General features: G+C 39.3%; 1 protein-coding gene across 7 annotated transcripts in view; it reads right to left on the bottom strand.

Moving 5' to 3' along the window:
• Nucleotides 1-17,556, bottom strand: part of LOC132399969 (RNA-binding protein 39-like) — a 39,346-nt gene that overhangs the window by 2,918 nt on the left and 18,872 nt on the right. For 5 of the 7 annotated variants that reach the window (XM_059980963.1, XM_059980964.1, XM_059980962.1 and 2 more), the window contains 10 exons: nucleotides 15,065-15,217; nucleotides 13,821-13,958; nucleotides 13,461-13,526; nucleotides 12,602-12,806; nucleotides 10,404-10,490; nucleotides 8,487-8,555; nucleotides 5,294-5,326; nucleotides 4,264-4,345; nucleotides 1,264-1,369; nucleotides 289-367 (listed from right to left, as the gene is read on the bottom strand). In XM_059980963.1, the coding sequence (XP_059836946.1) occupies nucleotides 289-367; nucleotides 1,264-1,369; nucleotides 4,264-4,345; nucleotides 5,294-5,326; nucleotides 8,487-8,555; nucleotides 10,404-10,490; nucleotides 12,602-12,806; nucleotides 13,461-13,526; nucleotides 13,821-13,958; nucleotides 15,065-15,217 (1,018 nt within the window). Of the gene's footprint in view, nucleotides 1-288; nucleotides 368-1,263; nucleotides 1,370-4,263; nucleotides 4,346-5,064; nucleotides 5,211-5,293; nucleotides 5,327-8,486; nucleotides 8,556-10,403; nucleotides 10,491-11,531; nucleotides 11,650-12,601; nucleotides 12,807-13,460; nucleotides 13,527-13,820; nucleotides 13,959-15,064; nucleotides 15,218-17,556 lie in introns of those variants that run through there. The other 2 variants (XR_009514154.1, XR_009514153.1) reach the window with 2 other exon arrangements.

Raw genomic sequence — 17,556 nt, 5'->3', positions numbered from 1 at the left:
TACACCTTGCCCAAGAATTACCTGTAAGCTAGTGGAGGGTAGGAGCACCTTGCATCTCCTTTTGTAGAGGCCCATCTCCACCTCCCACCCAAAAGGGTAACAGTGAACTAAATGAAAGTTCACAACAATTCCACCATCATTGCTAATTTTAGCCTTTAATAAATTTAAAATTTCTCAACTATTTGGTGGAATTTCAGCGTATGCCTGAAAATTAGTGAAGATCTAAAATTGCTTGAAAAAAAAACAGGCACACATGTTCAATTTTAGCATAATTTAAATAATACCTACCAGCAAACCACCTTCCGTGTAAGGCGCCAACGGCTGCTGCAGCAGCAGCAATAGTAGGACATTTCACGTAGACATTTCCCTAAAAATGGAAAGGGGAAAAAATCTGTTTGAAAGCCTTGACAAACTACATTTGAATTAAATCATTAACAAGCATATGCTTTAGGTCAGTAATACAGCAAAGAAACAAGACTTTTGTCTCACCAAATCTGTGCTGTCAAGCACTTTATTATGCTAATTCACTGCAGATTTGACCATTCACCTACACACTGAGCATTCTACTTTGACTAATTTACCCTGCAATTCACATCTTTGTATTGTGGAGGAAACTGGAGTACCCAGAGGAACCCCAAAGACACAACGGGAAAATACAAACCGCACACAGACAGAATGTGCAGTCAGGTTTGATTAGGTATATTACAAGTGCACCCAAGGTTATGAAGGTCTGACGTAAGTACAGTCAATACACACAAATGAATGGGAGTTAGGGGGATGGATTAGCCAGTTGTTATGCTGTAACTGAGTACCTTGGTTTAACTACACATTGCCCCTGGAGCCGAAGTTTTCATTTAAATATATTGCCAGCTGGCCACATTTCTGACCTGCAAATCATCCAGGTTATGACCAGTTTTCAGAACTGGAATCATGTTATAACCTGGAGAGGACTTGTGTATCAAAAAAAAAAACAACTTTGGAAGGTAGGAGGTACAAAATTGGGATTAGATGTACACTATGAAATCCTGGAATTTCAAACTGAAAAAGGTCTTCTAGTTCACTGTAGTGTAAAAGGATCTGCTCAGTCAAGTGTTGGCAGAAAAGGTGTGGCATGTTCCTTTCACAATGGATTTCTAATATCCCCATTTCATTTCTTGCAGTTAGCCCCTGGTCCTTCAGTGGTACCACCTACAGGAATTTCACAAAAGAACAAAATACAGAAAGTTTTTGCAACAGGAAACCCAACAAGGAAAGACTGCTTACCTGGGGTGAATTTTTATCCACAAATATGTGAATTACTCCTCCATGCTTGTTGCATTCTTCAATTACATCATCTCTGATTTCTTGGTCCCAAGCTGGATCATCTTCCCTTTATAAAAGAAATTATTCCTATTAAATTGTGCAATTCCACAATGAATAGCTGCATTAAAGCCTACAAATATCTTTGTATTTAAAAGAATACATTCTCAGTTGTTTCTGGTCTTACATTTCCATAATCATGTCACAATACTGCAACTGGAATAGGTGTATAGATCACACATACAGGAATTCAATTGTCTTTTATTTGCCTCTACTGGCAAATAAAACCACAAGCAGTTGTCAGGAAAAACTGCTTCTTTGGGTCTTTGACAGTGAAGTTAATCAAGTGGTTGTCAACAGAACTAAGCTCAACACCCACACGTTAAGGAAAATAAAGTTAAGGATTATGATAGCAATCATTTCCACTTATGTTGTAGTATTAGACTGTTTTCTCATGCAGTTTCATAATTAAAAGCTTTGCCAAACAAAAGGTTGCCTGGTGTATGCAGAACAATACTGTTTAATGACTATGCATTCAGTAACGGGATAGACAAAAAAGTGACAGGATTCTGCTTCCTTGTCCCTCACATTAGAAAAGGACCATTAATTTTAAAGACCACTAGCTAGAACTGCCAACATTGGGTGAATGGAAGAAAGAGTGGTGTCTATCAATACAACGAAATAAAAATCACCCAGGAAACCATACTGATTGCATCCATAGATCTATACAATTTCAGCCTCACAAAGACTGCAAACACTCCCACAAGCAAATCAAGACAAAGTAGACAATTTGACCATCTCTATTCCCCCCCACTTTTATTTTCTGGTTTGATTGAATTCTTATTCAATCTCCCAATTCCAAGAGACCTAATTATACTTAACAACCTTATTGGACAGTTTTAAGGTGCTTGGAAGTAGGTACAAGAGGGATGTCAGAGGTAAGTTTTTCAGGTGGTGGGTGTGTGGAGTGCACTGCCAGGGACAGTAGTAGAGGCGGGTCTTTTGAGACTTAGATATCTGGAGCTTAGAAAAATAGAACTGTGCAGCAGGGAAATTCTAGGCAGTTTTTAAGAGTAAGTTATATGGTCAACCCAACATTGTGGGACAATGGGCCTGTAATGTGCTGTAGATTTCTATGTTTCTATGACACTACATCTGTTACTTTCTGAAAATCAAAATATGCATAGAGGCAAGCCTTTTCCATCATTCAACAAAAACATCACTGATCATTTACTTCAGCATCACTAACCCATTCCATTAACACACCAATTATCAACCTCTGCTTTGATTTTTATCTGTGAAGTAAATATTCAGTCAGCAATCTAGAAATTGGCTTGCTTCAAATGCATCCTGTTGAGGGGATAATTTCAAACATTCAGTGTTTAGGAGAGGCATCATTCTAACTAAAATACGCATGTCATATTTTTTAAATTCCGAGGCATTTAACATAAACTGGTTTCTGCAAAGACCCTCACAGCTGGATTTCAACCTCATCAGCCGGTGTAAATGTGTTACTTCAGATCTTTATTATATATGCAGTAAGGCCATCTGGAGGATGAGAAATCTTGGGGTCTGTGTTGATAGGATACTCAAAGCTGCTGTGCAAGTTGATAGTGTTAAGGCAGCGTATGGTGTGTTGGCATTCATCAACCGTCGGATGAGGTATGAGGTAATGTTATAGCTATACAAGACCTTGGTCAGACCCCACTCGCGAGTACTGTGTTCAGTAGTCACCTCATTACAAGAAGGATGTGGATACTATAGAAAGACTGTACTCTGCCTTTTCTCCTTGGAGCAACAGAGGATGAGAGATGACCTGCTAGAGATGCATAAGATGATGAAAGTCATTGATTGCATGGATAGCCAGAAGCTTGTTCCCAGGGTTGAAATGGCTAACACTAGGGGGCAGTTTTAAGGTGCCTGGAAATGGGTACCAAGGGGATGTCCGGGGGGGGGGGGGGGGGGGGTCTTTTAAGAGCATCTTAGATAGGTACATAGAGCTTAGAAAAATAGAGGGCTATGAACTAGGGAAATTCTAAGCAGTCTCTAGAGTAGGTTACATGGTAGGCAAAGCACTGTAGGCCGAAGGGCCTGTAATGTGCTGTAAACTTCTATACTGTAATTACAATTTATCTAATTACATAGATCTATGCAACCATGAACTAGGAATCATTTTCTTCCTACAGGCTGTACAAGTTGACACTTCATTCCAATGGTGAGTACAGAAAAAAAAAACTCCCTTGAAAAGTAGAAGGCATGTCAATGCTAAGACCTTCATGACTGATCTATTTCCCTGTTCCAATCTCCCGGCTTCTTCCTGTATCCTTTCATGCCCTGACTAATCAAAAATCTATCAACCTCTGCCTTAAATATGTTCAATAACTTGGCCTCCACAACTGCCTGTGGCAATGAATTCCACAGATTCACCAATCTAGCTAAAGAAATTCCTCATCTCCGTTCTAAATGGATGTCCTTCTATTCTGAGGCTATGCTCTCCAGTCTTAGACTTTCCCCACCATAGGAAGCATAATCCCCACATCCACTCTACTGAGGCATTTCAATATCCAATAGGCATTGATGATGTAATATGACAAATAACAGAAAATCTTTAGATGCTGGAAACCAAAGTAATACACACAAAATGCTGGAGGAACTTAGTGGACCAGGCTGCAACTATGGAGGAGAGAAAATTGTCAACGTTGCAGGTTGAGACCATTCATCAGGACAGATTTCCAGCATTTGCAGATTTCCTCTTGTTTGTGATTCGAACACTGCTGTGAAGTCTCTTCCAGGGATGCCTATCTCTTCCCTTCAATAGCAGTTCAGTGAAACCCTCACTCACTGCAAAATCTGCTGCTCATAATAAGCCTTTCATTTTGGAATGATTTTCATGAACCTCTCTTGGTAATATATATTGGTCTTATCTTTTGAGAAAATTTTCAGGAAAGTAAACCAGCAACTTACGACTGTGGGTTAAACATGTTGGACAGCTGGAAACACTGTGTTGCTATTGGTGGGGCATTCACCGTCACAGGAGGATTCAGCGCTGAAATAATAATATTAAAATCCTTAAAAATGTATCGTAAAGCATGTTTATTCCATAACATGCAGCTTGCATCACTTCACATTGAAATTATGAACCCTGACACAACAATGCATGTTTGTACTGAGATATATATTTTGAGATGTGACAAAATGTTACATATTTCATAACATTTGATATGCCCACAGTCCTCTGAACCTCGAATATTGATATGATTACTAAATCTTTAGCCTCCTTGAAAGCTCAATATTCCCAAACCATGTTCAACAGAAAGCTGTAACAACTCTATCATATTTTGCCACTGAGAGCCTTAGAACTCAAGTTCTAGTGTATAATCAAATTGTAACAGTTAAAAGTAACTACCCTATTTCTCCCACATGCAAAATCTTGCAGCTTAATTTGAACAAAGTTTCTGAAATAACTCACATTCCAAATGGTCAAGAAAAGTTCCAGAATAATAAATTACACAAGAAAAATTTCAAATTTACTAAGTGCCCATTACTACATCAGACATCTCCAATCTGAGACTCAGCCACATCCTTCTGAAGGTTGGTCATTACTGTGTTGCAGTTAATACAGCACCCGCTACATACAGTGAAGTCCCGAATGGCATTCAAATAAATCTGTTATAAATATTAAACACTTTCAAGTGTTCATACCATGTCACATGGTACAGATATTTAGGGTTCTATCTTAATACAAATTAAAAAGAGTTAACTTACAGGCTGAGAAATGGATTTAAGAGATCCCAGTTGCTTGGAAAAAATCCAAAAAGTTTGTTGCTTTATGCTTTTCTCTCGTGCCCTATCCAACAATGTTTCAAGCACCAAAAATGTAATTCAGTATCTAGACAGTCCTTAGGGATATCCTGAGGAATTATACCCAAATTGTAATTCTTCTGTTTAACAAATGAGATGACACCAAATTACCAGATAAAACCACCCCCCTTACCTTCAGTCTGTTGGATAATTCTGGTCTGCAAATCTATGAAAAAGCAGAAGAGACAATTATTAAATTCTCTCTCAAACAACGTAAAAACCATTGCTTAATTAGCCTTCCAACTATAAAATTTGTCACAGTACAAAATTTATTTAGATACAACACAGTAACAGGCCTTCTTGGCCCAGCAAGCCTGCGCCATCCAATTACAACCATGTGACCAATTAAACTACTAACAATTACATCTTTGAAAGAAACTAAGACCATCCAGAGGCAACTCTCAGTCACGGGGAGAACAACAGAATTTAACCTGGGTTGGTGGCGCTTTAATAGTGTCATGCTAACCCAGGGGTGGGCAAACTTTTTGACTTGTGGGCCACAAAGGGTTCTAAAATTTGACAGGGGGGTCGGACCAGGAGCAGATGGACGGAGTGTTTTGGTAATGCACCTCATAAGAGAAACTAAAATATCATGGGATATGTAGAAAACATGTGCTTTAATTTCAATTGAAAATGAACAAATGCATTACAACAAAATATCTGTCTTTGAAGTCCCATGGTATTTAGCTACTTATTGAAATGACTTTTAAAACACTGAAAATTAAATGAAAATACAGCTTTTTTTAATAGTAACAGTTATTATTTTAAAGCACTGAAAATTCTGTTATCCTTCAAGATATTATCATCATCACTCTCCTCCTGACTGTCTTTATTTCAAAAACGGTAGGAGATGCAGGTCTACTTGTCCTGCTCCTTCTTATTCAATTGTCCCCTGTGCCAAAACTCAACAACAACCAGCACAAGGACAGAACAGTGACAGTGCGCCAGTATGCGGAACACGTTATTTGATCTGGAGCGCATTTATTATTTTGAGAACGTACGTGCACCTGCGCACTACTCATGTCCATCACTTAACAGAAATGACATGTAACATGTAAGGCTTATTGAAAAAAATATTTTCAAATGCATTTTTTACATAACACAACGAAGAAACTTATTTTTAATTTCAGTGGGAACAGTGTTGTTGGTCTCCCTTTTTAGCCAGCGCATCAAAGTCTGGATTTAGTTTTGTTGTGGCGATTCTCAGGATGGATCTGAGGTGTTGGTCAGTTAACTTGGATCTGTGGCTGGCTCTGTTGATGTTCATGACGCTGAACGCCTGTTCACACAAATAGGTTGAGCCGAACAAAGAGTAAAGCGCAAATGTGGAGTAATACGCTGCACCTCAGCAAAGGTCAATGTATATAGAGTGCGTCATCTATTGGGAAAACGCCAGAATTGCGGGGAGAAAACGTTAACAAGGTTTATTAATATAATTTCATCAAGTTCTGTGGGCCGGATTGAAAAGCTTAACGGGCCGCATTTGGCCCCCGGGCCGTAGTTTGCCCATGCCTGTGCTAACCACTACCTACTGTGCCACCCATAACTAGGAACAAGGAGATTTGATATGTCACTAAACTCGTGTAAATTTCTACAGATGTACAATGTACAAGATGGTAGCGTCCATCAAAGGCTGTCTTCAAGATTTTTACATCATGTTTTTGTCTATGTCCTGCCCCAACAGTAGGAGAACAACCCAGAGAGGGTGGCGGAATGGTACACAAATGCAAAGGAATGAACCAGAGTACCCAAGTGACTCTGAACCTTCTGAGGATTCATAGCACAAGGTTAAACTTGGGCAAGGAAGCCTTTTGCTGATTTCCATCAACTGTCCTTTCTTCAGCACAAAAAATAATACTCATCCACTTTGACTATCATTTCAAAGTAGTACTGATAATTAATATCATTAACATATGCTGTTAAGTGTGTATTACGGCAGCAGTAAAACGCAACACATAATGAAAACTATAAATTCTAATATGTATTCTTCAGGCTCTTGTACCGTCTTCTCTGATGGTATCAATGAGAAGCGGGCATCTCCTGGATGTATGCTGCTTTTTGAAGCATCCCCTTTTGAAGATGTCCTGAAAATTGGGAAAAGCTAGTTTCCATGATGGAACTGGCAGAGCTTGCAACTTTCTGCATTTTTTTTTTCAGATCCTGTGCAACTGTCCCTTCCTACCAGTTGGTGATGCAGCCAGTTCTTCACTATACATCTATAGAAATTTGTGAATACCTTTGATTGCATATGTTGGGCCCACGATAGATCTTCAAAGATATTGACACTCAGGAATTTGACACTGCTCACACTTTCCACTTCTGATCCCTTGACGAGGACTGATGTGTGTTGCCTCAACTTCCCTTTCCTGAAGTCCACAATCAATTCCTTGGACTTACTGACCTTGAGTGCAAGGCTGTTGTTGTGACACCACTTAATCAGCTGATTTATCTCACTCCTGTATGCCCCCTCATTACCATCTTAAATTTTGCCAATAGTTGTGTCATAAGCAAATTTATAGTTGGCTTTTGAGCTGTGCCTAGCCACACAATTGTGGATGTAGAGACAGTAGAGCAATGGGACAAGCAAACATCCTTCAGGTGCACCAGTGTTGACGATCAGTGAGAAGTCATTTCTGATCCACCAAGACTGTGGTCTCCAGGTGAGGAAGTCAATGATCTAGTTGCTAAGGGAGGTAGAGTCCCAGATTTTGAAGCTTGGTTATTAGAACTGAGGATATGATTGTGTAGAACACTGAGATGTAGTCAATAAACAGCAGCCAATGAGGGTACTTGTCCAGGTGATCCAAAGTCGAGTGGATAGTCAGTGTGATTAGCTGGAATCAACAATTTAATGGATATCCAACATTTGTACCTTGAGACCATAAGAATTTGGGACAGCTCTAGGCCATACATAGTCTTGAAAGTGTTTCACTATGCTACATGATCTTGTCTGATACAACCTTTGGTCCACTTTCCCACCCTACTCCCATAACCTCTAAATGCCTATTTACACTATCCAGCAGAACAATAACCTGATGTTGAGACTCCACAAGGAATCTGAACAAAACTCTGAGGTCCGATCATAAAATTGCAGCAAATGGTCAAACTCATAGCAAAAAATAATCTCTGTCCTTAATGAAGACAGTGCTAACAGTAAAACACAAAACCAATAATGTCAAGTAGGTGATCTTTTCCAAAGGCCCCATAATCACCAAAACAAACATTTTGCATTTGGACTCATTTCATATGATATCAATAAAAAGCCACACAAACTAGATACACTGACCCTGTCGTCATAGTTGCAATACTTGGTTGTTCTAACTTACCGATAACTTGTTCATTGATGTTCAGTTTGGGTTCTCCCAGAACTACTCGGCTCCAGACATCGCCTTGCTCTAAACATGAACAAAAAAAAAGACCTGAATTGTGGAGGTGAGCTGTATGAATGCCCTTCCCCTCAAGGCAGCATATATCAGAATATAGCATCAAAGAATTTGAGCAGAATTTAAGTCAACAGAAATCTCAGGGGAATCTCCCCACACCACCACCTTTTGGTTTGAGTTACACCTAGCAGAAAAGATTGTAATTACTTAAGTTCAATCACAAGGATATCGTTCTTCATTGAAGGTATTTCTCAAGACAACAATCAACCAACTCCACACACAAAATGCTGGTGGAACACAGCAGGCCAGGCAGCATCTATAGGGAGAAGCGCTGTCGACGTTTCCGGCCGAGACCCTTCGTCAGGACTAACCGAACGGAAATTTAGTAAGAGAACTGAGCACATGATGCTGGACGTCCTCTTACTATCTTTCCTTTCAGTTAGTCCTGACGAAGGGTCTCGACCCAAAACGTCGACAGCGCTTCTCCCTATAGATGCTGCCTGGCCTGCTGTGTTCCACCAGCATTTTGTGTGTTGTTTGAATTTCCAGCATCTGCAGATTTCCTCGTGTTTGCTCTTTAAGATCAACCAACTCCAGTAGCTTATCAATAAGTACAGTATTATGCAAAAGTCTTCAGCACATGTGCCTACTTTAGCACAGTACTTTAGTAATTTTAAGTACTGTACTGCTGAAAACAAAAAAACAAATTTCTTGACACATGTGAGTGACAATAAATCTGATTCTGATATGGGTCTCCATTGTAGACTGAGTTTGGGAAGGAGGCAGAGAGGGAAATCATGGTTGGGGAAGGAGAGGATGCACCAGAGACGGTCTGTAATGATCACTAAAGCAATTGCTTGTAATCAAATAATCTTGCCTGGTAGTCTCATGGCTAGGCGGGTAAGCACCCTTGCCACCCATTGTCGCTGGCACTCTGCCATGCTCCTCCCACAGAGGTCCACCCTATTACCAAAATCCTTTGCTCCCACCAGATTTACAAACTTATTCCCCACTCCACATAGACAAATACAGTACTGTGCAAATGCCTTATGCACCCTAGCTATACATGTGCCTAAGACTTTTGCACAGCAGCGCAGTTGCATTTGGTGTTAACTGTACAGTATTAGTTCCACCTGCAGTTTTTCAGAAAATGAAATCTCTTATCTCTACAAGCAGGAAGACGGATATTAATTCAGACTTGGGCAGATAAGCAGTATGTAATAACTACACTACAATGACCACTGCCAGGATATTTATCCTGGAAGAAGGAAAGAGGATGTGCAAAGGCATAGACCAACCTTTGACTAAAACCTAAACAGTTTAAGTCATACAAATACCATGCCTAAAAATGCAGGTCAAAGGTTGGGATTCACCCAAACACCACCCATGCCTAATCAGCACAAGACAGAAACATTATATAATATTCTTTTGTCAGGCAAAGTGCCATTCAAACAGTGCAATGTTGTAGGTAGCATAGGCAGTCTGTACCCACTCGTTATTGCCACTAATATTCCTTTCAAAAAAATGAGGCTGGAGTTGCATGATCCACTACAGTCTTACCAAGGATTCTTCAACAAAAAACACCCTAAATATGTAATTTCTAGTCCCTAGAATGACTAATACATGAAATTGATCTCAAGTCAAATATCTTTACTTGGAAATCTAACAATGGTCCTTAATTGCTACCAAACCAAAAAGTTAGAACTTCCTTATTCAAAAGCAGCATAGGAATCCTCTTATGACAGAAGTCCTGAAGGAGGCACCTCACCACCATTTTTATGCAATTAATCTTATACAGTATCTGCACTTTCAAACAATATCATGCAAATCCTGTTTGTAACACAAGAATGGCATTGTTACCTGTTACTGCTGCCATTGTGCCCAGTGAAATGTTGCCACTCATCTGCAAAGCCTGCTGTGCAGCTGGGGGAATTTGCAGTCCTGTACCTGAACCAAACATATAAACAAAATATTGGACTCAATGGGTGAGAGAAGATAAACAATGCAATACTAAAAAGATGGAAACTTCAGCAAGAACAAGATACTGATCAAAGAGAAGACAGTCACAGGCATTAAGGTTAAAAAAAAAAGCCGGGCCATTCTCCAGCCACCAAAAATCGTTGAAAGGGAGGATACCTGAATGGAGTTTAAACATCAGCATTGACAAGAGCCAAAATGGTCAGTTTCAGGTTGGTCAATTCAGGTTAAAATTGATGGTTTGGTCTTACTTAAAGATCTGCTACTCTACAACTTTGCTAGGGTCTCTTAACAGTAACAGAACAAAAACAAGAACACAATCACTAAAGTGAAATATTACTACAAAAACAGTTACGAATTTGCAACCTAAGAGATGGACAAGCTTGAAGTTGCCACAGCTGATTATGACAAGGAACAGATGAGAATATGAGAGGAAACAAAATTCCTGGTTGGTAGGAATGATAGAACTGTAAACAAAAATGAAATTTGGGAAGATCAGTGTATAGTTGTACAAAAAATATTATCAATGAGGATACAGCAAGCTCTGAGAGCAACCAAAGGAACAATTATTGCAAGGCTTTCAATGTAAGGAAGATGGAAGCCTTGTTGCAACCTTACTATTCAGACTAATGTGCAATTTCCTCTCCTTATCCAAGGAGACAATTCGTTCAAAATTTTACAATATTGATTCCTGCAATGAGCTGTTCTCTGTGCTAAATGGGCCTACATCCTTTGTAGATTGGCACTGAGGCACATGATTCTGGAGGAGCTTTACTGGGCAGGTACTTCAAAAAATTTTCTTGACAATGATCAAGAATTATCAAGTACAGCTATTTAAAGTGGCAGCAAAGGATAAATTCTTTTCCTGATTATCAACATTAGAATTCTCAGCCTCAGAGGGTTATGACCTCTGAGAAGTTTTTAAAAAAAAATTAACATTGAGATTGGCAGAACCACTTGAATAAAGTTAAGGAGGTCAATCGCAATTGCAGTGAAAATTAAAGATCTTACTGAGAGACGTCGCAGGCGCAAAAGGCTGAAAACACTTCTGATACCATTATCTTCTCATAGATCACAATCAAACTACAGGACGCCCCTGTTTTTCGAACGTTCGCTTTACGACAATTTGCTGTTACAAAAGACCTACATTAGTACCTGTTTTCGCTAACCAGAGGATTTTCGCTTTTACGAAAAAAAGACGGCCACCTCATATACCCCTGAGAAACACTACCATGACTGTGAAACCCTGTGCGGGCAATTGCGTGTGCATGCATGTATGTGTCGATTTTTTCCCCTCCAAATTGATTTTGGCTCGCTGTCTCCCGACTCTGATAAGTGAAACTACACCATAGTACAATATTTCTACTTTATATAGGCTGTATATTTATCATATCATTCCTGCTTTTACTATATGTTCGTGTTATTTTAAGTTTTATGTGTTACTTGGTATAACTTTGTTATTTTTTGGGTCTGGGAATGCTGATTTTCCCATTTAAATTAATGGTAATTGTTTCTTTGCTTTACGACATTTCGGCTTACAAAGAGTTTCATAGGAACGTTCTACCTTCGGATAGCAGGGTAAACCTGTATTACGTTTCACATAAAACTGCAGTAAAAGGGCTATTAGGGTTGAAGTCTCTCAGATTTTCCATATGTTCTTCCTTAATTAGCTTTTTCAAAATAAGGTGCTATACAGGAATAAAAATATCTGTCAACCCATGAAATCTCTGGAGAGCAGCGGGACAGTGTGCAAGAAACATCTGAGTTTTACAGTACTACACTTAACGGTCTATGCCACACCATGGCAAAATTCTAAAATGCTTTCAATGCTGCATACTAATTGATTACTAAGAGATTAGGCATTACAACCACGGCCTGGTGCCCATTCTACACACTGAGTTGAGAAATGACTATCCAATGAATAGCAAGAAGTAAACAACACAAAAGCCATGCTATTAAGCTGGAGATTTCAAACTTGAGTCCATAAGTAGTACTGTATTCCTGTTTAGTTAAATATAAAGTATCAATATGAAAACTATGAATGAGCTTTAAGTCTTTCCCACTCGTTCTCACTGAAATACCTTCTGCCAGTCTAGCCATCAGCTGTAGACGTCCTGTCGTTCCAAGGTCAATACCAGTCCTTTCCAATTCATCACTGTCTAGAAATGAGCTGGCATTAGAAGAATCAGATCGTTCTGTAACATGGCCGACCTTCATTGGCCTACCAGCAAGCTCAAAACCATTCAATTGTTCCAGAGCCTTCTTTGCACACTCAGCATCAGAAAACTAGACAGAAAACAAACACCAGTTAGCATATCATTGTAAAAACAAAGTGCCTTGCATTACTGTATGCCAATGTCAACACTTCCACCTATCTATACCAATCTTATTTGCCTATATTCTTCAATGCCTCACCTAGTCAAATGCCTGTCTAAATGTCTCAAACTGGCCAACCTTATCAAATGCTATCACCTGCTCTGGCTATATTGCCAATATTTAAAAACTTTTTTCAAGAAAATTTGCCTCTAAATACCTACTTAAAGCTCGTTCCTCTTACATTAAACCTGTTTTTTGTTCTTATATTCCTACGATGGAAAAAATTCAAACTTCTTTCTACAGGGGTGCAGAGTAGGTTATTTTCATTCCATTGCCTTTAACTCATTATATAAAGGTTGTAATTTATTTTTCAGTTATGTAAATGGTTCAGAATCCACTGATGACAAACACTTGATAATACAACTTTAAGTACTTAAGACTATCCTATACTCACCTCTAAACGTTACATCATCTCTCCGCCTCTATCATGCCAGGAAATGCAAACCCAGGCTATACAACCTCTCTCCAGGACTGAAATCCCCCAACCCAGGAGACATCTCAATCAGAAAAGCTGAATTACATGCAACCTTAACATAAACGTTTGCACCCAAAATATCAACCTACCGTAATGAATCCATAGCCTTTTGACCGGCCAGTTTCACTATCCATCATCAGTTGTATATTTTCAATCTAAAGATTCAAACAGTAAGAAGTCATGATCCACGGATAAATCAAATTAACTCGAAATATCTAGTTTCCTATAAGGCCAGAATAAAGGAAGTTTCAATCACCTTTATCCTATCCTATGCTCTGCATGAATACTTTCCGGATTTCTCCCTTCCCTAATTGATGTTTAGTCATGAATATATGACGAAGTATTATCAAAACACTGAAACTCAAGTTTTTTTTTAAAAAAAGCAATGAGCATGAAGCTACATTTCACTGAAATCTTAATAAAGTCATTCAATATTTTGCAAAACTTACTCTACCAAAGGGTTCAAAAATTCCTCTCAACATTTCTTCAGTGATATTGAAGTGCAAAGATCCTACATAGAGCCTCATTGGTCCTGCAGTACCTTTCTGGAGGTTGTTAGCAAGGGCTGCAGCTCGGTTCTTCTCAGCCTGTTAAGCATAAATGATCTGAATTAACTCTCAAATTGAGGAAATGAGACTTCAAACTGTCCAATGGTAAATGGAAATAAAACACTACAGATGATAGAAGTTTGAAACAAAATTCAAGGTACCAATCTCATTTCTGATCTGCAAGCTTTTGTTCAGGCACTTTTTCCAGTTTGCATTTGTTTTGTTGCATTTATCCAATTTGTCAAAAATGAAAAATTGGCCTCAAAATAGGAATGCATAAACAAGAGAAAAACTGCAGATGCTGGAAATTCAAGGAGCACGCAAAATGCTGGAGGAACTCAGACCAGGCTGCATCTATGGAAAAACAGTACAGCGAAATGTCGACTGTGCTCTTTTCCATAGATGCAGCCTGACCCAAGTTCCTCCAACATTTTGTTGGGTGTTGCTAGGAATGTATAAAAATCATTTATTTGCAGAATTGTACTTCTATTAATAAAAAAATCACCGAGACAACTGGAACGTTACCATAAATGATGTGACCTTTGTGGATAATGAAATTATCAGGTATCAGGGGTTCTGATAAAAAGCACACCAATTCAGCTATTCAGGAAAGTAACCGGCAAGGACAAAATAGGCCTGGTTGACTCTTCAGTACTATCTACTTCTTTGATTCCTTAACTGCAAAGGAGATTTATGTACTTTGAAAGGGTTTGGGGAAGCTGAGGATGTTGAACAAATTGAGTAAAGATCTTTTCATGTTTTAAGCACTAATCTTAAGAGCTCAAAAGCTTAAGAGCTCAAAAGTACCACTGATCAGTAAATATGACTAATTGAGGTTGCAGAATGCAACATCGACGCAGGATTATCTTTTGATCCACATCTCAAGACTGATCTCACATTTTAACTCCTCCAATTCTTCAGTTTCAACTCAATTTGCAAATTGGAATGCCACTAAATCATGCTTATTTTATCCAATTAAGTAGATTTCAGCAGGCTTGCGATTAAAGTATAATAGTTAAGGATATTGCTTTGGGACAGAGGATGACATTAAATTATTAGTGCAGACACATTTAATTAATGTAGTGGAACTTACAGCATGTATTATATTGATCGAGCATTTTATTATATCTATAATTTTCTCTCACCTGTGAAGCCTGCACAATAATTGGCACACCAAGCAGTTTCTGTCCTGTCAAACCTATTGCCAATGGAACAGAACTCACATCGACAAACTCCACGTAAGCAATTCCTTTTGAGCGCCTTGAGTTCCTATCTGATATCATTCTTACATCTCGAACCTACAGGAAAAAATTCAATTTATCAGTGCCAACATTCCAAGGCATGTGTTAAACTAGCAACAAAACTTTTAAAAATATCTTCATCTACAACAGGTAGCTGGTCTTTAGCTCAACGGCTCAAACATATTTCATCCTCAAGGATTAAGGTGCAATGACTACAGAGTGAAACAGTAGCAGTTTCAATCCTGGTCCTAGGTAGTGTTCAAGTGGAGTTTGCACATTGTCCCTGTAACTCCGCAGGTTTCCTCTGCAAGCCAATGTTTCTTTGGGTTAATTGGCCAGTGTAAACTGCCATTTTGTATACAGATAGTGTAGCTGGGTGGGTTGATAGTTGGTATAGACTCAGTGGGCTGAAAGGTCTGTTCTGTGCCATCTTGAAAAATCGAAGGTGTGATTTCTAATAGAAACTCAATATAAAAAAAGGTCTTTTCATCTATCAGTTGCAGTTGTCATTACGTAAAATAAAAACAAAAGAAATAGGAGCAGGAGTAGGCCATCCGGCCCATCGAGCCTGCCCTGCCATTCAATAAGATCAAGGCTGATCTGTCTGTAAACTCAGTTCCATCTACCTGCCTTTCCCCCATAAACCTAATTCCCTTACTATGTAAAAACCTACATAAATGTTTCATATATTATTTAGTGAAGAAGCCTCAACTGCTTCCCTGGGCAGAGAATTCCACAGATTCAACACTCTCTGGGAAGAACAGTTTCTCCTCATCTCCGTCCTAAATCTTCTCCCCTGAATCTTGAGGCAATGTCCCCTAGTTCTAATCTCACCTACCAATGGAAACAACTTTCCTACTTCTATCTTATCTTTCCCTTTCAAAATGTTGTATGTTTCTATAAGGTCCCCTCTCATTCTTCTGAATACTAGAGAGTATAGTCCCAGGCAACCCAATCTCGCCTCATAGGTTAACCCCTTCATCCCCGGAATCAAACTAGTGAACCTCCTCTGCACTACCTCCAAAGCCAATATAGACCAGAACTGCACACAGTATTCCAGATGCGGCCTCAGCAGTACACTGTATAGTTGCAGCATGACCTTCCTGCTCTTGAATTCAATCCCGCTAGCAATGAAGGCCAACATTCTGTTTTCCTTAATAACCTGTTGTACCCGCAAGCCAACTTTTTGTGATACATGCACAAGCACTCCCAAGTCCCTCTGCACAACAGCATGCAGCAATCTTTCACCATTTAAATAACAATCTGCTCTTCTATTATTCCTTCCAAAGTGGATGATCTTGCAATTACCAACATTGTGTTCCATCTGTCAGACCTCTGCCCACTCACTTAACCTATCTATATCCCTCTGCAGACCCTCCATATCCTCTGTACAATTTGCTTTTCCACTCAGTTTAGCATCATCAGCAAACTTTGCTACACCACACTCAGTCCCTCTTCCAAATCATCAATGTAAATGGTAAACAGCTGCAGGCCCAGCACCGACCCCTGCAGCACCCCACTCACCACTGACTGCCAACTGGAGAAATTATACCTGCCTTCTATCAGTTAACCAATCCACTATCCATGCATCGTATTTTTATAAGTCTCTCGTGCGGCAGCATATCGAACGCCTTCTGGAAAATTTAAGTATAGGACTTCCACCTGTCACTGCCCTCAATCCACATTCCCCTCTATCCACTGCACTCATTATGCCCTCAAAGAACTCCAGTAAGTTTGTCAAACAGGACCTGCCCATTCTGAATCCATGCTACGTCTGTCTAATGGAACCACTCCTTTCTGAATGTTTCGGTATATCTTCTTTAATGACAGTTTCTCGAATGCAGATGTTAAGCTAACTAGCCTATAGTTGCCTATCTTTTGCCTACATCCTTTTTTAAAAAGTGGTGTGACACTTGCTGTCTTCAAATCTGCCCCAACCTGCCCAGAGTCTAGAGAGTTTTGATAAATGATTACCAATGCGTCTACTATAGCCTCCACCGATTCCTTCAGCACCCTGGGATGCATCCCATCAGAACCAGGGGACTTATTTACCTTCAGGCCTTCTAGTTTGCTCATCACTATCTTTAGTGACAGTGATTTTATCGAGGTCCTCACCTCCCATTTCGTCCATAGCATCCTTCTTTGGCACATTAGACACATCCTCCACCATGAAGACCAACACAAAATAGTCGTTCAATGCCTCAGCCATTTCCTTATCAATTTCCCCTTCTCATCTTCCAAGGGACCCATGATGACTTTAGCCACCCTCTTCCGCTTTATGTATTTATGAAAACTTCTGCTATCTGTTTTTATATTTTGCACTAATTTACTTCCACACTCTTATCTTCTCTTTCCTTATTTCTTGTTTAGTTGTACTCTGCTGCTTTTCAAAGTTT

Source organism: Hypanus sabinus, chromosome 9 (genome assembly GCF_030144855.1).
Source record: "Hypanus sabinus isolate sHypSab1 chromosome 9, sHypSab1.hap1, whole genome shotgun sequence".
NCBI lineage: Eukaryota > Metazoa > Chordata > Chondrichthyes > Myliobatiformes > Dasyatidae > Hypanus > Hypanus sabinus.
Note: the sequence above shows the minus strand (reverse complement) of the source record. Positions and strands in the feature narration are given on the sequence as shown.